The 22,055-nt window shown below is 51.2% G+C and overlaps 1 protein-coding gene across 5 annotated transcripts in view; it reads right to left on the reverse strand.

The window, feature by feature from the left end:
- LOC112236551 (PHD finger protein 14) overlaps window positions 1-22,055 on the reverse strand; it is a 149,418-nt gene that overhangs the window by 77,072 nt on the left and 50,291 nt on the right. For 4 of the 5 annotated variants that reach the window (XR_006080578.1, XM_042310556.1, XM_042310554.1 and 1 more), the window contains exons 13-16: window positions 19,095-19,190; window positions 16,753-16,859; window positions 16,518-16,649; window positions 7,138-7,300 (exon numbers count right to left, since the gene is read on the reverse strand). Coding sequence is in view for 4 of the 5 variants with exons in the window: in XM_042310556.1 (XP_042166490.1) it covers window positions 7,138-7,300; window positions 16,518-16,649; window positions 16,753-16,859; window positions 19,095-19,190 (498 nt within the window). In the remaining variant the exon portion in view is untranslated. The remainder of the gene's footprint in view (window positions 1-7,137; window positions 7,301-16,517; window positions 16,650-16,752; window positions 16,860-19,094; window positions 19,191-22,055) is intronic. The other variant, XM_042310557.1, reaches the window with a different exon arrangement.

Below are 22,055 nucleotides of genomic sequence, written 5' to 3' on the forward strand. Positions count from 1 at the left end.
GAGGAACTTAAAACTTGCTACCCTCTCCACTACTGTTCCATCGATGTGGATGGGGGTGTTCCCTCTGCTGTTTCCTGAAGTCCACAATCATCTCCTTAGTTTTGTTGACGTTGAGTGTGAGGTTATTTTCCTGACACCACACTCCGAGGGCCCTCACCTCCTCCCTGTAGGCCGTCTCGTCGTTGTTGGTAATCAAGCCTACCACTGTTGTGTCGTCCGCAAACTTGATGATTGAGTTGGAGGCGTGCATGGCCACGCAGTCGTGGGTGAACAGGGAGTACAGGAGGGGGCTCAGAACGCACCCTTGTGGGGCCCCAGTGTTGAGGATCAGCGGGGAGGAGATGTTGTTGCCTACCCTCACCACCTGGGGGCGGCCCGTCAGGAAGTCCAGTACCCAGTTGCACAGGGCGGGGTCGAGACCCAGGGTCTCGAGCTTGATGACGAGCTTGGAGGGTACTATGGTGTTGAATGCCGAGCTGTAGTCGATGAACAGCATTCTCACATAGGTATTCCTCTTGTCCAGATGGGTTAGGGCAGTGTGCAGTGTGGTTGAGATTGCATCGTCTGTGGACCTATTTGGGCGGTAAGCAAATTGGAGTGGGTCAAGGGTGTCAGGTAGGGTGGAGGTGATATGGTCCTTGACTAGTCTCTCAAAGCACTTCATGATGACGGATGTGAGTGCTACGGGGCGGTAGTCGTTTAGCTCAGTTACCTTAGCTTTCTTGGGAACAGGAACAATGGTGGCCCTCTTGAAGCATGTGGGAACAGCAGACTGGTATAGGGATTGGTTGAATATGTCCGTAAACACACCGGCCAGCTGGTCTGCGCATGCTCTGAGGGCGCGGCTGGGGATGCCGTCTGGGCCTGCAGCCTTGCGAGGGTTAACACGTTTAAATGTCTTACTCACTTCGGCTGCAGTGAAGGAGAGACCGCATGATTCCGTTGCAGGCCGTGTCAGTGGCACTGTATTGTCCTCAAAGCGGGCAAAAAAGTTATTTAGTCTGCCTGGGAGCAAGACATCCTGGTCCGTGACTGGGCTGGGTTTCTTCCTGTAGTCCGTGATTGACTGTAGACCCTGCCACATACCTCTTGTGTCTGAGCCGTTGAATTGAGATTCTACTTTGTCTCTGTACTGGCGCTTAGCTTGTTTGATAGCCTTGCGGAGGGAATAGCTGCACTGTTTGTATTCAGTCATGTTACCAGACACCTTGCCCTGATTAAAAGCAGTGGTTCGTGCCTTCAGTTTCACACGAATGCTGCCATCAATCCACGGTTTCTGGTTAGGGAATGTTTTAATCGTTGCTATGGGAACGACATCTTCAACGCACGTTCTAATGAACTCGCACACCGTATCAGCGTATTCGTCAATGTTGTTGTCTGACGCAATACGAAACATCTCCCAGTCCACGTGATGGAAGCAGTCTTGGAGTGTGGAGTCAGCTTGGTCGGACCAGCGTTGGACAGACCTCAGCGTGGGAGCTTCTTGTTTTAGTTTCTGTCTGTAGGCAGGGATCAACAAAATGGAGTCGTGGTCAGCTTTTCCGAAAGGGGGCGGGGCAGGGCCTTATATGCGTCGCGGAAGTTAGAGTAACAATGATCCAGGGTCTTTCCACCCCTGGTTGCGCAATCAATATGCTGATAAAATTTAGGGAGTCTTGTTTTCAGATTAGCCTTGTTAAAATCCCCAGCTACAATGAATGCAGCCTCCGGATAAATCGTTTCCAGTTTGCAGAGAGTTAAATAAAGTTCGTTCAGAGCCATCGATGTGTCTGCTTGGGGGATATATACGGCTGTGATTATAATCGAAGAGAATTCTCTTGGTAGATAATGCGGTCTACATTTGATTGTGAGGAATTCTAAATCAGGTGAACAGAAGGATTTGAGTTCCTGTATGTTTCCTTCATCACACCATGTCACGTTGGCCATAAGGCATACGCCCCCGCCCGTCTTCTTACCAGAGAGATGTTTGTTTCTGTCCGCGCGATGCGTGGAGAAACCCGCTGGCTGCACCGCTTCGGATTGCGTCTCTCCAGTTAGCCATGTTTCCGTGAAGCAGAGAACGTTACAGTCTCTGATGTCCCTCTGGAATGCTACCCTTGCTCGGATTTCATCAACCTTGTTGTCAAGAGACTGGACATTGGCAAGAAGAATGCTGGGGAGTGGTGCACGATGTGCCCGTCTCCGGAGTCTGACCAGAAGACCGCTTCGTTTCCCTCTTTTTCTGAGTCGTTTTTTTTTTGGTCGCTGCATGTGATCCACTCGGTTACACTGGTTGTAAGGCAGAACTCAGGATCCGCATCGCGAAAAACATATTCTTGGTCGTACTGATGGTGAGTTGACGCTGATCTTATATTCAGTAGTTCTTCTCGGGTGTATGTAAAGAAACCTAAGATGACCTGGGGTACTAGTGTAAGAAATAACACGTAAAAAAACAAAAAACTGCATAGTTTCCTAGGAACGCGAAGCGTTCTGGGGAACGGGCGGGCCTGTCCATAGCATCAATGCCTTCCTCCTACAGGAAATGCTGACACACTCCAGCCACATGAGGTCTAGCATTGTCTTGCATTAGGAGAAACCCAGGGCCAACCGCACCAGCATATGGTCTCACAAGGGGTCTGAGGATCTCATCTCGGTACCTAATGGCAGTCAGGCAACCTATGGGGAGCACATGGAGGGCTGTGCGGCCCCCCAAAGAAATGCCACCCCACACCATGACTGACACTCCGCCAAACCGGTCATGCTGGAGGATGTTGCAGGCAGCAGAACGTTCTCCACGGTGTCTCCAGACTGTCACATGTGCTCAGTGTGAACCTGCTTTCATCTGTGAAGAGCACAGGGCGCCAGTGGCGAATTTGCCAATCTTGGTGTTCTCTGGCAAATGCCAAACATCCTGCACAGTGTTGGGCTGTAAGCACAACCCCCACCTGTGGACGTCGGGCCCTCATACCACCCTCATGGTGTCTGTTTCTGACCGTTAGAGCAAACACATGCACATTTGTGGCCTGCTGGTGGTCATTTTGCAGGGCTTTGGCAGTGCTCCTCCTGCTCCTCCTTGCACAAAGACGGAGGTAGCGGTCCTGCTGCTGGGTTGTTGCCCTCGTACGGCCTCCTCCACGTCTCCCGATGTACTGGCCTGTCTCCTGGTAGCGCCTCCATTCTCTGGACACTACCAGCAAACCTTCTTGCCACAGCTCGCATTTGCACAACAGTATGTGAAATTTATTGTCAATCAGTGTTGCTTCCTAAGTGGACAGTTTGATTTCACAGAAGTGTGATTGACTTGGAGTTACATTGTGTTGTTTAAGTGTTCCCTTTATTTTTTTGAGCAGTATATATATATATATATATATATATATATATATATATATATATATATATATATATATATATATAAATAACACACACAAATCTTTAAATATATTTTCCTTTACTATTACCCCCTAACCCTACCACCCCTTCCCTAATTGGAGTAAACTAATGGACAACACCAGTTAGGCTTCTACTTCCAGCTGATACATAATATATACATTTGACAGACACAATGTATTTTTACAAAGTTATTCTTTTTTTTCTTTTTTTTTTATCCCATCTTTCATCTACCATCAACCCCTCCATCTCTGAAGACCATTTATATTTTGTCATATATTTTTAACTGTGCTGATTCACAAAAGTTCTGAACCTATATACATTTTATGGACACTTTTATTTTCCATTCGTTTTTTGCCATATACTCTGTCTTTTCAACACTCATTGAATCATTACATCTCAGAACCATCAGTTCCGGCCCACACTATACAGCATTTTTAAGGAAGGTCTTTGCTTCTTGTAATATAATCTACTGACAATATCTCACATTTTCAGGCCTATATCTCCAAAACGAATCATTCCAGACCAAAACCATCCTGCATTTTCAAAGGTTTGGTAATCATTGCTTCTTCTTCTAGAATCTTCTGTGTGACAGTGTGTGTAATGGGGTGGTGATGAAGCATGGCCCTGCTCTAACACCCCTCCATGATTACACAGGAACATCCTGTATGAACATATGCCATTAGTCTAGTGAGAATGATGATGAGAATTAAGTTACTACATCTAGTTACCACTGGGTCCTCTGCTCCGTTAACTTCTCTAATCCTGCATGGTGCTGTGAAATGATTCATGGCTGTTAAAGATGCAATGATGTACTTAATTAAAAGATTGATTTAGCTCTGAGTCGTACAAACTGCCCCCAGTTAATATTTCCTCACCTGAGCAGAGACCCTGATTAGGTATGCTGAGTAGGTCCGCTGTGTGTGTACGTGTGTGTGTGCACATTTTACCTTATATCTTATTTTAATAACTTTTATGTTAGTCTGCATTGCACTGAATTCTGCATTGGATTTGTGTTGATCTTTCCCTAGCCTTTCATAGATTACCTTAATGGAGTCAACCAGTATAGAGAGCAAATAGCAAATAAACTCATACTCTGGGCCCCACCCACACGAACGCCGCAGGCAGGAGAAGTGGCTTCGAAGGGTGCGAGGAAGGGCGAGATGGAGGGAGGTAGGGAGGGCTGAAGTGAAGGAGCCAACTGGCAGTGGTTCTACCATCTAGCAGTTAGCATTTATAATGATAAGTGTTCCATCTGCTGAGTGGTGGAGGAGGAGCCAAAGGCGACAGATGGAATTGTTTTCACAATCTGTTTAAATATGTAGTCTTCCTTTTTAAGAAACACACAACCCGGCTCTGTCACTTGCTTGCTTGCTAGCGTCAAGAACAACAAGGAGATGTTAGATTTCCCCCTTTGTTAATATTCAAACTTCATTTTACATGAATCACTCATCCCAATCCTCTGTAGATTGGAAGAAGTTCAGGCGGACCTGAACCAACGAGGAAGCACGTGTTTGGATCCACCCCCTCTAGTTTCCTGGCATGTCTACTAAGCAATCCTGTTTAGTACAGCAGCGTGACCTAGTCCTGTGAGTCCGGCCTGGTATATCTGTCGGGCTCTGTTAGTCCGGCCTGGTATATCTGTCGGCTCTGTTAGTCCGGCCTGGCATATCTATTGGGATCTGTTAATCTGGCCTGGTATATCTGTTAATCTGGCCTGGTATATCTGTTGGGCTCTGTTAGTCTGGCCTGGTATATCTGTTGGGCTCTGTTAGTCTGGCCTTGTATATCTGTCGGGCTCTGTTAATCTGGCCTGGTATATCTGTTGGGCTCTGTTAGTCTGGCCTTGAATATCTGTTGGGATCTGTTATTCTGGCCTGGCATATCTGTTGGGCTGGGAAAAAAGAGAAGAGAGCTCAGCTCCTGGTTACGGGACAGACAGAGAGGGGCAGGATTACAAACGTCACTGGGGTCGGATGTACAGAATATGTAGCTCAGTTTTAGCTTTAGGTTTTAGTTTCAAGGGCAATCACAGTCTTGTAGAACACTGACGACCCGGGGTCGAGCCAAGTTATTCACATAAACACTCTTTATACTGCTCTGGTTGGATCCGCCACTAGTCCTGCGAGTCTGGCCTGGTATATCTGGTGACGGGTCAGACGGGACAAAGAAAGGCTAGACTACAAACGTCATTGAGGCTGGACTCATACCTATGATGGAGTACTTTAACCCCCGGTATAGGTTGATGGATTACTGTCTGTTTCTCCAAACCTGGGAGATACATTCTGGATTATACAGTAGATGTCAGGACAATTCAAAAGACTACCCCAGAAATATCAACACAATTGACCCCAAAACTAGCAAAGTGGAGGCCTGAAGGAAGTTAGAGGTAGTTTCGCGAGCCAATGCTAATGTTGATTTTTCTAAATGAATAAAATTAAAAGCTGAAATGTCTTGAGTCAATAAGTATTCAAGCCTTTTGTTATGGCAAGCCTAATTACCTTCAGGAGTAAAAATGTGCTTAACAAGTCAGATAATAATTTGCATGGACTAACTGTGTGTGGAATAATGGTGTTTAACATTTTTGAACGACTACCCCATCTCTGTACCTCACACATACATAAGTCGAGCAGTGAATTTCAAACACAGATTCAATGCCTCGCAAAGAATGGCACCTATTGGTAGATGGGTAAAAAATGTTTGAATATCCCTTTGAACATGGTGAAGTTATTAATTACACTTTGAATGGTGTATCAATACATCCAATCACTACAAAGATATAGGCATCCTTCCTAACTCAGTTGACGGAGAGGAAGGAATCCGCTCAGGGATTTCACCATGAGGCCAATGATGATTTTAAACCAGTTACAGATTTAGATGGCTGTGATAGGAGAAAACTGAGGATGGCTCAACAATAGTGTAGTTACTCCACAATACTAACCTAAATGACAGACTGAAAAGGAAGCATGTACAGAATAAAAATATTCCAAAACATATATCCTGTTTACAACAAGTTAATAAAGTTATACTGCAAGAAATGTGGCAAATATATGTACTTTTTGTCCTGAAAAAGCATTATGTTTGAGGCAAATCCAACACAACAAATCACCAAGTACCATGTTTTGGGTGTGCTTGTCATCGGCAAGGAATAGGGAGTTTTTTAGGATAAAAAGAAAAAGAATCTAGCTAAGCCCAGGCAAATTCCTAGAGGAAAACCTGGATCAGTCTGCTTTCCAACAGACACTGGGAGACAAATCCACAGCAGGACAATAACCTAAAATGCAAGCCTGAAATATACACTAAAGTTACTTACCAAGAAGACATTGAATGTTCCTGAGTGGCCTAGTTACAGTTTTTACTTAAATCAGCTTGAAAATCTATGGCAATACTTGAAAATGGATGTTTAGCAATGATCAACAACCAACTTGACAGAGCTTGAAGAATTTGAAAAAGAATGATGGGCAAATGTCGTACAGTCCAGGTTTGCAAAGCTCTATAAGACTCACAACTGCAATCGCTGCCAAATGTCATTCTAACATGTATTGACTCAGTGGGTTGAATACATATCCAATCCAAATATATCAGCATTTTATATTCCAATAATACATTTAAAATGTTGAATTTTTCTTTCACTGACAGTTTTTTGTGTATAATACTGACAGAAAATGACAATTAAATCCATTTTAATCCCACTTTGTAACGCAACACGTGGGAAAAGTCAAGTTTCTGAAGACACTGTACATAATAAATAAAAAGTGTGTTAATACACACCGTGCCCCTCACATCTCGTTTCTTGGGCTCCGGGGACATCTCCTGAGGGATGAATTTGATTGGTCCTTTAATCTGTCTCCGAGACCTCTTGGTACCGTCGGGCAGCGTCTCCATGGCGATGTCAGCATCATCGCTACTGGCCTGGTCACACTCTGAACATTGCCTGAGAAGAGGGAGGTAGAGGTAGAGTGGCAGAGGTAGAGAGAGGGATGATCTTCCACGGTCCAGACAGTGTCCTCTCCTCTATGCAGGGCTATTGATCTGACTAATCTCTGAACATCTTAAGCATGGAAAACCGGTTTCAGATACCTTTCTCTCTTACTATCAATGTCTGACAAACAGGATCTAGATGTTGCTGATTATGTTGGAGAAAACAAACAAAACACTAAGGCTTGGTCTGTAATGTCTGTCTTTGTTGAAATCTATGAAAATAATATTTGCTTGGTTCGAAAAAAAAACATGTTGTTTTCCCAAAGTATTAAATCTGAGCATGGAGGTCTGCCCCTGGATTTGAGGACAGGGTTTATGCTGACCCAGGCAAAGCATACGACTGTGACATACGTTTCTGTCAGTCTTACAAATTAGATCACATCAGTATTATAGGTTAAGGCAAAGCAAACTTGTGGATCGGATCCTCTGTGTGTTTCTAGTTCCTACTGAGAAGCCCTGTCTGCACCTTTCTTTCTGCCTCTTTCGTGGGGTGTAGATCGTGGTAATTAGGTATGACTTGGCCTCGGCTCCACAAAATTATATCCATCCAAACACTTTGTAATTTCTGCCCTCCGGAGCAGAACGCAGCCGTGCTCTCTAATTCATGGTTTAAATGATTTACTCCCAGTCACAGGCATGGACAACGTGCAGGTTGAGGTGCCACAAAAACAAACAACACACATATCTTAAATGTGCGCACACCCACGTACATACGCACACCCACGTACACACCAACGTAATCGCACACGCACTCACACAAATCCCCCATCCTCCTTAACTTAGAATAGGAAGTAAAAAGGGAGATGACTAACTGTGGAAGTAACTCACTAAGTGACAGAGACGGAATACTACTGAAACTATTGAGACAGATACACAAAAGAGCTCATCTATTTATCTATCCAGATAAGGACATCTACCTCTTCTGTGTGAAGTGGGACATTTCCACCATCTCTGCATTCTTCATCTGATAAATCTACTGCCATTGAGTATTCTGAAATGTCACACTTATTACAAATAAATCAATTGTGGACACTAATGTATCTTCTACTCCAAGTCATTATAAAACGGTTTGTTTGGATCCTCCATGCTGATTGGATGATATGCGGGACATTTACTCACGCAAAATACCATGACGTGTTAATCTCATAATTCAACTGACCCGCAGTCCAGGCAGGAAATTCAGTCAAAATATCCCTTGGGCAAAAAAGTGTCTACACACTATTTTTCCATGCTACTATTTTGATATTTGCAACAGTTGGGGGGGGGGCTTTATAAACCTACCTGTCTGCCTTTACAACCTGTGCAACAATGTATCATTTTACAAATGCTATCTCTCCCATGCCAGTAGGCTAGGTAGCCCAAGAATGAAGCCAACTAATTCACCATGGTAACTGAACACTATTCCATTAATTTATTAACCAGCGCAGTGCGGCCTATTGGATATTCATTAAATCATTATTTATTGAGGTTCTCATCATCATTGAATCTCTGCTAGCTAGCTACATGCCAATGCCAAGGTTAGCATAGCAATGTCCAAAGAATAGAATGATTAGAATTAACAACTGCATCAAAACATAAGAAAATAACTAACGACCAGCCCGCTGTTAAAATAATGTTTTTAATGAAAACATTCTATTAATATTTGTATAAATATGTTGGCAATGTTTTATAAAAGCAATAAGGCTCTCAAACCTGGAGGATATCGTATGATAACTCCTGACTAAGGGCTGTTCCCGGCCATTGGCTTCGTCTCGGGTCTAAGAACATGAGTTAGTCATGAGTTATCACACGATAATCTCCGGGTTTGATGTCTTATTGCTTAAATAACATGTTTTTATACAATGTTATAACAATGTCATAACAGATGTGAGTACTATGGACAGCACTTGGTCCAATTTTTGGTTTTGTAAACTCTTGTACCATCGAGTGCTCTGGCACCCATTCACCATTCACTCCCCAGTCCCTCTCTTCCTTCCTCATCTACTTCTCTCTTTCTTCCCCATCTACCACACTCTCAGTCCCTCGCTCTTTCTTTCTTATCTCTCACTTTCTAATCTCTCTTTCTAATCTCTCTCTTTCTAATCTCTCTCTTCCTTTCCCATCTCCCCCTCATCATCTCTCTCTTATCACTCTCATCTCTTTCATCTCCCTCTTACCAATCTCTCTCCCATCCCTCTCTCTTTCTTTCCCATCTCTCTCTTTCTTTCCCATCTCTCTCTGCTCTTTCTTTCCCCTCTCTCCCTCTCTCTCATTCTTTCTTTTTCACCTCCCTCTCTTCCCTTCTTATATCTCTCTGTCTTTTTATCTTCTCTTTTTCTTTCTTCCCTCTATTTCTTTCCCATCTCATCAATTTCTCTCTCATCTCTATATCGCCCATCTGTCTCTCTCTCTTTCGCATCTCTCTTTCTTTCTTTCCCATCTCTCTCTCTTTCTTTCCCATCTCTCTCTCTTTCTTTCCCATCTCTCTCTCTTTCTTTCCCATCTCTCTCTCTTTCTTTCCCATCTCTCTCTCTTTCTTTCCCATCTCTTTCTTTCCCATCTCTCTCTCTTTCCCATCTCTTTCTTTCCCATCTCTCTCTTTCCCATCTCTCTCTCTTTCCCTCTCTCTCTCTCTCTTTCCCATCTCTCTCTCTTTCCCATCTCTCTCTCTCTCTTTCCCATCTCTCTCTTTCCCATCTCTCTCTCTCTCTTTCCCATCTCTCTCTCTCTCTTTCCCATCTCTCTCTCTTTCTTTCCCATCTCTCTCTTTCCCATCTCTCTCTCTTTCTTTCCCATCTCTCTCTCTTTCCCATCTCTCTGCTCTTTCTTTCCCATCTCTCTGCTCTTTCTTTCCCATCTCTCTCTTTCTTTCCCATCTCTCTCTCTTTCCCATCTCTCTCTCTTTCTTTCCCATCTCTCTCTTTCTTTCCCATCTCTCTCTCTTTCTTTCCCATCTCTCTCTCTTTCTTTCCCATCTCTCTCTTTCTTTCCCATCTCTCTCTTTCTTATCTCTCTCTTTCTTTCCCATCTCTCTCTCTTTCTTTCCCATCTCTCTCTCTCTTTCCCATCTCTCTCTCTCTTTCCCATCTCTCTCTCTCTTTCCCATCTCTCTCTTTCCCATCTCTCTCTTTCCCATCTCTTTCTTTCCCATCTTTCTTTCCCATCTCTCTCTCTTTCTTTCCCATCTCTCTCTTTCTTTCCCATCTCTCTCTCTCTCTTTCCCATCTCTCTCTCTTTCCCATCTCTCTCTCTTTCCCATCTCTCTCTCTCTCTTTCCCATCTCTCTCTCTCTCTCTTTCCCATCTCTCTCTCTCTCTTTCCCATCTCTCTCTCTCTCTTTCCCATCTCTCTCTCTCTCTTTCCCATCTCTCTCTCTCTCTTTCCCATCTCTCACTTTCTTTCCCATCTCTCTCTTTCCCATCTCTCTCTCTTTCTTTCCCATCTCTCTCTTTCTTTCCCATCTCTCTGCTCTTTCTTTCCCATCTCTCTCTTTCTTTCCCATCTCTCTCTTTCCCATCTCTCTCTCTTTCTTTCCCATCTCTCTCTTTCTTTCCCATCTCTCTGCTCTTTCTTTCCCATCTCTCTCTTTCTTTCCCATCTCTCTCTTTCTTTCCCATCTCTCTGCTCTTTCTTTCCCATCTCTCTCTTTCTTTCCCATCTCTCTGCTCTTTCTTTCCCATCGCTCTCTCTGCTCTTTCTTTCCCATCTCTCTCTTTCTTTCCCATCTCTGCTCTTTCTTTCACATCTCTCTCTTTCTTTCCCATCTCTCTCTTTCTTTCCCATCTCTCTCTCTCTTTCCCATCTCTCTCTGCTCTTTCTTTCCCATCTCGCTCTCTCATTCTCTTTTTCACCTCCCTCTCTCTTCCCTTCTTATATCTCTCTGTCTTTCTATTTTCTCTTTTTCTTTCTTCCCTCTATTTCTTTGCCATCTCATCAATTTCTCTCTCATCTCTCTCTATTATCTCGCACTCGCCCATCTGTCTCTCTCGATTTCCCATTTCTCTCATCTGTCTCTCTCTCTTTCCCATCTGTCTCTCTCTCTTTCCCATCTCTCTCACTTTCTGTGTTTGTCTGTCTGCATCTGTCTATCGGCGTCTGTCTGTGTGCGTCTGTCTGTCTGTCTCTGCATCTGTCAAACTGCGTCTATCTGTCTGTCTATCTGCGTCTGTCTGTCTATCTGCATCTGTCTGTCTGTCTATCTGTGTGTGTCTGTCTGCGTCTGCCTGCCTGCGTTTGTCTGCCTGTCTACATCTGCCTGTCTACGCCTGCCTGTCTACGTCTGCCTGTCTGTGCGCCTGCCCGCGTGCGTCTGTCTGCATCTATGTCTGTCTGTCTGTCCGTGTGCGTCTGTCTGTCCGCGTGCGTCAGTCCGCGTCTGTCCATCCGCGTGAGTATGTCAGTCTGCCTGCGTCTATCTGTCCGTCCGCCGGTCTGCCTGCCCGCATCTGCCAATCTTTCCGTCCGACCGTCTTTCCGTCCGTCCGTCTTTCCGTCCGTCCGCCCGTCTTTCCGTCCGCCCGCGTCCGCCCGTCTTTCCGTCACTCCGCGTCCGCCCGTCTTTCCGTCACTCGCGTCCGCCCGTCTTTCCGTCACTCCGCGTCCGCCCGTCTTTCCGTCACTCCGCGTCCGTCCCTCCGCGTCCGCCCGTCTTTCCGTCCCTCCGCGTCCGCCCGTCTTTCCGTCCGCCTGTCTTTCTGTCCGTGCGCGTCCGCCCGTCTTTCCGTCCGCCTGTCTTTCTGTCCCTCCGCGTCCGCCCGTCTTTCCGTCCGCCCGTCTTTCTGTCCCTCCGCGTCCACCCGTCTTTCCGTCCGCCCGTCTTTCTGTCCCTCCGCGTCCGCCCGTCTTTCTGTCCCTCCGCGTCCGCCCGTCTTTCCGTCCGCCTGTCTTTCTGTCCCTCCGCGTCCGCCCGTCTTTCTGTCCGACCGCGTCCGCCCGTCTTTCTGTCCCTCCGCGTCCGCCCGTCTTTCCGCCCGTCTTTCCGTCCGCCTGTCTTTCTGTTCCTCCGCGTCCGCCTGTCTTTCTGTCCCTCCACATCCGCACGTCTTTCCGTCCGCCTGTCTTTCTGTCCGCCCGGCTTTCCACATCTGCCCGTCTTTCCGTCCCTCCGCGTCCGCCCGTCTTTCCGTCCCTCCGCCCGTCTTTCCGTCCCTCCGCGTCCGCCCGTCTTTCCGTCCCTCCGCGTCCGCCCGTCTTTCCGTCCCTCCGCGTCCGCCCGTCTTTCCGTCCGCCTGTCTTTCTGTCCCTCCGCGTCCGCCCGTCTTTCTGTCCCTCCGCGTCCGCCCGTCTTTCTGTCCCTTCGCGTCCGCCCGTCTTTCCGTCCGCCCGTCTTTCTGTCCCTCCGCGTCCGCCCGTCTTTCCGCCTGTCTTTCCGTCCGCCTGTCTTTCTGTCCCTCCGCGTCCGCCTGTCTTTCTGTCCCTCCACATCCGCACGTCTTTCCGTCCGCCTGTCTTTCTGTCCGCCCGTCTTTCTGTCCCTCCGCGTCCGTCTTTCTGTCCCTCCGCGTCCGTCTTTCTGTCCCTCCGCGTCCGCCCGTCTTTCTGTCCCTCCGCGTCCGCCCGTCTTTCTGTCCCTCCGCGTCCGCCCGTCTTTCTGTCCCTCCGCGTCCGCCCGTCTTTCCGTCCGCCTGTCTTTCTGTCCCTCCGCGTCCGCCCGTCTTTCTGTCCGACCGCGTCCGCCCGTCTTTCCGTCCGCCTGTCTTTCTGTCCCTCCGCGTCCGCCCGTCTTTCTGTCCGACCGCGTCCGCCCGTCTTTCTGTCCCTCCGCGTCCGCCCGTCTTTCCGCCTGTCTTTCCGTCCGCCTGTCTTTCTGTCCCTCCGCGTCCGCCTGTCTTTCTGTCCCTCCACATCCGCACGTCTTTCCGTCCGCCTGTCTTTCTGTCCGCCCGTCTTTCTGTCCCTCCGCGTCCGTCTTTCTGTCCCTCCGCGTCCGCCCGTCTTTCTGTCCCTCCGCGTCCGCCCGTCTTTCTGTCCCTCCGCGTCCGCCCGTCTTTCTGTCCCTCCGCGTCCGCCCGTCTTTCCGTCCGCCTGTCTTTCTGTCCCTCCGCGTCCGCCCGTCTTTCTGTCCGACCGCGTCCGCCCGTCTTTCCGTCCGCCTGTCTTTCTGTCCCTCCGCGTCCGCCCGTCTTTCTGTCCGACCGCGTCCGCCCGTCTTTCTGTCCCTCCGCGTCCGCCCGTCTTTCCGCCCGTCTTTCCGTCCGCCTGTCTTTCTGTTCCTCCGCGTCCGCCTGTCTTTCTGTCCCTCCACATCCGCACGTCTTTCCGTCCGCCTGTCTTTCTGTCCGCCCGGCTTTCCACATCTGCCCGTCTTTCCGTCCCTCCGCGTCCGCCCGTCTTTCCGTCCCTCCGCCCGTCTTTCCGTCCCTCCGCGTCCGCCCGTCTTTCCGTCCCTCCGCGTCCGCCCGTCTTTCCGTCCCTCCGCGTCCGCCCGTCTTTCCGTCCGCCTGTCTTTCTGTCCCTCCGCGTCCGCCCGTCTTTCTGTCCCTCCACGTCCGCCCGTCTTTCTGTCCCTTCGCGTCCGCCCGTCTTTCCGTCCGCCCGTCTTTCTGTCCCTCCGCGTCCGCCCGTCTTTCCGCCTGTCTTTCCGTCCGCCTGTCTTTCTGTCCCTCCGCGTCCGCCTGTCTTTCTGTCCCTCCACATCCGCACGTCTTTCCGTCCGCCTGTCTTTCTGTCCGCCCGTCTTTCTGTCCCTCCGCGTCCGTCTTTCTGTCCCTCCGCGTCCGCCCGTCTTTCTGTCCCTCCGCGTCCGCCCGTCTTTCTGTCCCTCCCGTCCGCCCGTCTTTCCGTCCGCCTGTCTTTCTGTCCCTCCGCGTCCGCCCGTCTTTCTGTCCCTCCGCGTCCGCCCGTCTTTCTGTCCCTTCGCGTCCGCCCGTCTTTCCGTCCGCCTGTCTTTCTGTCCCTCCGCGTCCGCCTGTCTTTCTGTCCCTCCGCGTCCGCGTCCGCCCGTCTTTCTGTCCCTGTCGCGTCCGCCCGTCTTCCGCCCGTCTTTCCACATCGCCCGTCTTTCCCCTCCGCCTGTCTTTCTGTCCCTCCGCGTCCGCCTGTCTTTCTGTCCCTCCACATCCGCCCGTCTTTCCGTCCCTCCGCCCGTCTTTTTCCGTCCGCCTGTCTTTCTCCCTCGCGTCCGCCCGTCTTTCCACATCTGCCCGTCTTTCCATCCCTCCGCGTCCGCCCGTCTTTCCGTCCCTCCGCGTCCGCCCGTCTTTCGTCCCTCCCTCGTCTTTCCGTCCGCCTGTCTTTCTGTCCCTCCGCGTCCGCCCGTCTTTCCGTCCCTCCGCGTCCGCCCGTCTGTTTCCCGTCCGCCTGTCTTTCTGTGTCCCTCCGCCCGTCTTTCCGTCCCCGTCTTTCTGTCCCTCCACATCCGCCGTCTTTCCGTCCGCCTGTCTTTCTGTCCCTCCGCGCCCGTCTTTCTGTCCCTCCGCGTCCGCCCGTCTTTCTGTCCCTCCGCGTCCGCCCGTCTTTCTGTCCCCCTCCGCGTCCGCCCGTCTTTCCGTCCGCCTGTCTTTCTGTCCCTCCCGCGTCCGCCCGTCTTTCTGTCCCCACTCCCCCGTCTTTCCGCCGTCTTTCCGTCCGCCTGTCTTTCTGTCCGCCCGTCTTTCTGTCCCTCCGCGTCCGTCCGTCTTTCTGTCCCTCCGCGTCCGCCCGTCTTTCTGTCCCTCCGCGTCCGCCCGTCTTTCCGTCCGCCTGTCTTTCTGTCCGCCCCCCCGTCTTTCTGTCCCTCCGCGTCCGCCCGTCTTTCTGTCCCTCGCGTCCGCCCGTCTTTCTGTCCGCCGCGTCCGCCCGTCTTTCTGTCCCTACGCGTCCGCCCGTCTTTCCGTCCGCCTGTCTTTCCTGTCCCTCCGCGTCCGCCTGTCTTTCTGTCCCTCCACATCCGCACGTCTTTCCGTCCGCCTGTCTTTCTGTCCGCCTGTCTTTCTGTCCCTCCGCCCGTCTTTCTGTCCCTCCGCGTCTTTCTGTCCCTCCGCCCGCGTCCGCCCGTCTTTCTGTCCCTCCGCGTTCGCCCGTCTTTCTGTCCCTCCGCGTCCGCCCGTCTTTCCGTCCGCCCGTCTCCGCCGTCTTTCTTTCCGTCCGCCTGTCGTTTCCTGTCCGTGCGCGTCCGCCCGTCTTTCTGTCCGTCCGTCTTTCTGTCCCTCCGCGTCCGCCGTCTTTCTGTCTGTCCACTTCTGCCCGTCTTTCTGTCCCTCGCGTCCGCCCGTCTTTCCTCCGCCTTCTTTCTGTCCCTCCGCCCGCCCGTCTTTCTGTCCCTCCACCCGTCTTTCCGTCCGCCTGTCTTTCCGTCCGCCCGTCTTTCTGTCCCTCCGCCCGTCTTTTCCGTCCCGCCCGTCCGCCCGTCTTTCTGTCCCTGCGTGTCCGCCCGTCTTTCCGTCCGCCTGTCTTTCTGTCCCGCCCGCGTCCCCCGTCTTTCTGTCCCCGCGTCCGCCCGTCTTTCTGTCCCAGGCGTCCGCCCGTCTTTCCGTCCGCCCGTCTTTCTGTCCCTACGCGTCCGCCCCGTCTTTCCGCCCGTCTTTCCGTCCCTCCGCGTCCGCCTGTCTTTCTGTCCCTCCACATCCGCGTCTTTCCGTCCGCCTGTCTTTCTGTCCGCCCGTCTTTCTGTCCCTCCAGCGTCTTTCTGTCCCTCCGCGTCCGCCCGTCTTTCTGTCCCTCCGCGTTCGTCCGTCTTTCTGTCCGCCCGTCCGCCCGTCTTTCCGTCCGCGTCTTCCTGTCCGCCCGCCCGTCTTTCCGTCCGTCCACTTCTGCGTCTCCGTCCGTTTCCCGTCTCCGCCCGTCCCGTCCGTCCGTCCCGCCCGCGTCTGTCCGCCCGTCTTTCCGCCTTTCCGTCCCGTCTTTCCGTCCGCGTCTGTCCGCCCGCTTCCCTGCGCCCGCGTCGCGTCCGTCCGCCTGTCCGCCCGTCCGTCCCGCGTCCGTCCGCCCGGACGCAGGCGTCTGTCCGCCCGCCGCGTCCGCCCGCGCTGTCCGCCCGCCCGCGTCCGTCCGCGCCTGTCCGCCCGCGCCTGTCCGCCCGCGTCCGCCCGCGCCCGCCCGCGCCTGTCCGCCCGCCCGCCCGCGCCCGTCGCGCCCGCCCGCCCGCCCGCGTCCGTCCGCCCGCCCGCGTCCGTCCGCGTCCGTCCGCCCGCCCGCGTCCGTCCGCCCGCCCGCGTCTGCGCCTGTGTGTCTGTCTGCCTGCGTATGTGTGTCTGTCTCCCTGCCTCTCTCACCAGTAGCTGTTCTTGGTCTTCTTGGGCATGCGTGTCAGCGGAGGCTCCAGACAGCCCAGGTGGTAGTAGAGCTTGCAAGTGTCACACATCAGCAGGAGATGCTGGTCTTGGTTCTTCTTACAGATCCCACAACTAAACAGGAACACACACACGCATACATACACACATCAGCATATAAGGCCTTGTGCTTGTATGTAATGCCTGTTTGAATGTTTGTTTAATTACCTATATTTACCTGTAGAGGACAGCTGGTAGGTTGGAGGACTTCCCAGGAACTCCTCCCTCCTTCTTGCTGGGCTTCCTCTCTTTAGGGGCTTTCAGGACCGGCGGGGAGTTCAGTTTCTGTCACAGAGAGACACACATAACACAACTGTAGGTGTACTAGAGACCTCAGAGAGAAGCAGTGAAGGACAGACAGGGCAAAGGTGTCCACAGAGAGAAGGAGAGAGAGGGGAGAGGAAGGGGGGGTGAAGAGAGAGAGAGAGAGAGAGGACAGAGAAAGAGGGGAGAGGAAGGGGGGTGAAGAGAGAGAGAGAGAGGACAGAGAAAGAGGGGAGAGGAAGGGGGTGAAGAGAGAGAGAGAGAGAGGACAGAGAAAGAGGGGAGAGGAAGAAGGGGGGGTGAAGAGAGAGAGAGAGGAAGGGGGGGGTGAAGGAGAGAGAGAGAGAGGAGAGGAAGGGGGGTGAAGAGAGAGAGAGAGAGAGGACAGAGAAAGAGGGAGAGAGAGAGGAGAGAGAGAGAGAGAGAGAGAGAGAGAGAGAGAGAGAGAGAGAGAGAGAGAGAGAGTGTCTGTGGGGAGGGGACCCATGTTGTTGGTCAGGAGACAGACTGTCTGTCTGTGGTGGATGTGTGTTTATTTCTCCACTGCATCTCGTTGGCTACATGGTGGCTGCTGTCTGTCGCAGGTTAATTAGAAAACTGATCTGCTAGGGAGAGACTGGGGGGCTGGTGGGCCACTAAACAGACAGGCTCCTCACTGGGGCAGCTTTAATCTGAGCACGCTCACTACGCCGTAGCCCACGGCTCCCAGGGACCGGTCCTGTGGGGGTGCCAGGGCCACAGGACCCTAGGGTGTGTGTGATCTACTAATACTGGCACTGGGGGGCACACACACACACACACACACACACACACACACACGGAAGGGTCACCTGACTGGCACGCCTTTCAGGAAGATTCTCGGTGTATGACACAGACGTGCACAGCATTTCAAACGAGATGCTTTACCTCAGTGCCAAACTGAACACTGCCAGGAAATGCTAAAAACACTGTGACCAGGTCCTTTGAAGCTTCACAATGTCTAGCGAAAAATGCTTCCTCGCCCTGAGAAGTCCCCCACAATGACAACACTGACTCAGTGTATAGGATGAGGGATGGGTCTGCGGTCGGGTAACATCAATAATTTTGGGATGACAAATAGGAAATGAAAAGGTATCAGATAGATGACACAAAGCAACGCGGGGACGTGACTGATGTAGCCACTTAAACCTTTCCACGTTTCTAATTACGTGATTTATGGAGGTCGTTGCAGATCGACGTCGTTCGTTCAGTCGTTCTTTCCCTCCAGCCTTTCTTTCCTCCCATCCTCTAGCTATATCACACCATCCATTTATCTGTAAGGCAGCCCCCGTCGCACCCCCGCCGCCAGCCAGACATTTAAAATCAGCATCATGCATTCAGTTAGCCGCTTAAGTAGATGCATTTTGAAAGAGCTGATGACATATGCAGTTCCAGGCGCCACGGGCAACTGTAAGTTGTATTATCTAGGCCTACCTGCTAATCTTAGAGACTGGGCGTAACCAGGGGGTGTCTGTGTGTGTTGTGTCTTGCTATAGCATCCTGTCATAGCTCCAACGCTCCACAGGCCTCTCGTCCTCAGTTCTCATTCTCACCTCAACACAGCACCACACACACCAAGCTGCTTTTAAATAAGTGTCAGTGTCAGCACTTCCAAACAGGCTCTGTCACTTTTTTTAAGTTAAAAAGGTCTCACAGCAATTTCTGCAGAGCTGCATTTCGCACTCATTAAACAACCCATCACCCGTGGCGACGCATCTTGGCGATTTGGTTGCCATGGCGAGTGTGAACGTGGTAGAAAGCAAGCGGACAGCTTCTAGCTTCATTTAGAGTGGAGCAGAGCCAGGTCTGGTCTGCCTTTATGGTAAAGGACAGGTCAATCACTTACAGGAGCCTATTATGGGCTGCAGAATTATCCCATGGTAACTCTGTGGGTTGCTATGGCTAATCTAGATTCCTCTTAATCCTTTGTCATCACCAGGTCCTGGGCATGTAGCAGGGAGACCTGCCCGGTTGGCGGTTTATCCTCTGACTTTTCTGCCCTGCCTAGGTGTGATGAAACTAAAATTACAGGACAGGTGCTGGACTTAGTGGGTTAGTGGGAGTGTTGCCAACTCTGGACTAAACATGAGAGAGATAGGAGGAGAAAGTGGACGAGCAGGAAAGGAGGAGGAGAAAGTGGATGAGGAGGAATGAGAAAGTGCAAAAGAAGATAAGAAATGGGGATGAGGAGGAAAGGAGGATGAGAGAGGAGAAGAAAGTGGTGTGATATTAACATACCTGTCCTAGGATTCCTCCCAACATGGTCCATATGGCATGGCCCTCACTCCTCAGAACTCCGTTAACATTCTGCAGATCCTCCAGAGACTCACACAGCTACAGAGGGAGAGACAGACAGGTCATGTAGGGGGGGGAGGAAGAGAGAGGGAGAGGTCATGTAGGGGAGAGAGAGAGAAAGACAGGTCATGTAGGGGAGAGAGGGAGAGCGAGAGAAACAGGTCATGTAGGTGAAGGAGAGAGACAGGTCATGTAGGGGGGAGAGAGAGATAGGTCATGTAGGGGGGAGAGAGAAACAGGTCATGTAGGGGGAGAGACAAACAGGTCATGTAGAGGGGAGAGAGAAACAAGTCAGGTAGAGGGGAGAGAGAAACCGGTCATGTAGAGGGGAGAGAGAAACAGGTCATGTAGAGGGGAGAGAGAAACAGGTTATGTAGAGGGGAGAGAGAAACACAGATCATGTAGGAGAGAGAGAGAGAGGTCATGTTAGGGAGAGAGACAGAGAGAGAGAGTTTCTGGCTATAGACTGTCTTTCATACCATGTCATGTGTCTTCTCAGTCATGTTGAGACTGGTCTACGACCATTGCTTTAATGTATTGTTGTTCTCATTAATATTGTTGTTGTTAATGGTAATCCCATGTCCACTACTACAATTATTATTGCTGTTGGTCCGACCATTTATTTATATAAAAATATATATATATTTTATATATATAATTTTTCTATATGTATACTTAGACAATGTAAGTAATAATGAACTAGCCATGTTAATAAAGTCAATTGAATTGAATTGAGAGTGACGGGTTATGTAGGGGGGAGAGAGAGAGAGAGACGGGTTATGTAGGGGGAGAGAGACAGGTCATGTAGGGGGGAGAGAGAGACAGGTCATGTAGGGGGGAGAGAGAGAGAGACAGGTCATGTAGGGGGAGAGAGAGAGAGACAGGTCATGTAGGGGGAGAGAGAGACAGGTCATGTAGGGGGGAGAGAGAGAGACAGGTCATGTAGGGGGAGAGAGAGAGAGACGGGTTATGTAGGGGGAGAGAGAGAGAGAGGGGTTATGTAGGGGGAGAGAGAGAGAGAGACGGGTTATGTAGGGGGGAGAGAGAGAGAGAGACGGGTTATGTAGGGGGGGAGAGAGAGAGAGAGACGGGTTATGTAGGGGGAGAGAGAGAGAGACAGGTTATGTAGGGGGGGAGAGAGAGAGAGACGGGTTATGTAGGGGGGAGAGAGAGAGAGAGACGGGTTATGTAGGGGGGAGAGAGAGAGAGAGACGGGTTATGTAGGGGGAGAGAGAGAGAGAGAGACGGGTTATGTAGGGGGGAGAGAGAGAGAGACGGGTTATGTAGGGGGGAGAGAGAGAGAGAGACGGGTTATGTAGGGGGGAGAGGAGAGAGAGAGACAGGTCATGTAGGGGGAGAGGGAAACAGACAGGTCATGAGAGGAAACAGACAGGTCATGTAGGGGGGGGGAAACAGACAGGTCATGTAGGGGGAGAGGGAAACAGACAGGTCATGTAGGGGGGAGAGAAACAGGTCATGTAGGGGGAGAGAGAGAGGGAGAGAGAGAGAGATCATGTAGGGGGGAGAGAGAGAGAGAGACAGGTCATGTAGGGGGAGGAGAGAGAGAGAGAGAGACAGGTCATGTAGGGGGGGGAGGAGAGAGAGAGAGACAGGTCATGTAGGGGGGGGAGAGAGAGAGAGAGAGACAGGTCATGTAGAGGGGAGAGAGAGAGAGAGAGAGAGAGACAGGTCATGTAGAGGGGGAGAGAGAGAGAGAGAGAGACAGGTCATGTAGGGGGAGGAGAGAGAGAGAGACAGGAGAGGGAGAGAGAGAGAGAGAGAGGTCATGTAGGGGGAGAGAGAGAGAGAGAGAGAGAGGGGTCATGTAGGGAGAGAGAGAGAGAGAGAGAGACAGGTCATGTAGAGAGAGAGAGAGAGACAGGTCATGTAGGGGGAGAGAGAGAGAGAGACAGGTCATGTAGGGGGAGAGAGAGAGAGAGAGAGACAGGTCATGTAGGGGGAGAGAGAGAGAGACAGGTCAGAGAGAGAGAGACAGGTCATGTAGGGGAGAGAGAGAGAGACAGGTCATGAGAGAGGGGAGAGAGGAGAGAGAGAGAGAGAGAGACAGGTCATGGGGGGAGAGAGAGAGAGAGAGACAGGTCATGTAGGGGGAGAGAGAGAGAGAGAGACAGGTCATGTAGGAGGAGAGAGAGACAGGTCATGTAGGGGAGAGAGAGAGAGACAGGTCATGTAGGGGGAGGAGAGAGAGAGAGAGACAGGTCATGTAGGGGGGAGAGAGAGAGACAGACAGGTCATGTAGGGGGGGGAGAGAGAGAGAGACAGGTTATGTAGGGGGGGGAGAGAGAGAGACAGGTCATGTAGGGGGGAGAGAGAGAGAGAGACAGGTCATGTAGGGGGAGGGGAGAGACAGGATGAGGGGGAGAGAGACAGGTCATGTAGGGGGGAGAGGGAGAGACAGACAGGTCATGTAGGGGGGAGAGAGAAACAGGTCATGTAGGGGGAGAGAGAGAAGACAGGTCATGTAGGGGGAGGGGATGTAGGGAGAGAGAGAGAGACAGGTTATGTAGGGGGAGAGAGAGAGAGAGAGAGAGTCATGTATGTAGGGGAGAGAGAGAGAGACAGGTCATGTAGGGGAGAGAGAGAGAGAGAGAGACAGGTCATGTAGGGGGGGGGGGAGAGAGACAGGTCATGTAGGGGGAGAGAGAGAGAGACAGGTTATGTAGGGGGGGAGAGAGAGACAGGTCATGTAGGGGGAGAGAGAGAGACAGGTCATGTAGGGAGAGAGAGAAACAGGTCATGTAGGGGGGGAGAGGAGACAGGTCATGTAGGGGGAGAGGGAAACAGGTCATGTAGGGAGAGAGGAAACAGGTCATGTAGGGGGAGGAGAAACAGGTCAGAGAGAGAGAGACAGGTCATGTAGGGGGAGGGAAACAGGTAGGGGGA

Source organism: Oncorhynchus tshawytscha, linkage group LG31 (genome assembly GCF_018296145.1).
Source record: "Oncorhynchus tshawytscha isolate Ot180627B linkage group LG31, Otsh_v2.0, whole genome shotgun sequence".
Classification (NCBI taxonomy): Eukaryota; Metazoa; Chordata; class Actinopteri; order Salmoniformes; family Salmonidae; genus Oncorhynchus; species Oncorhynchus tshawytscha.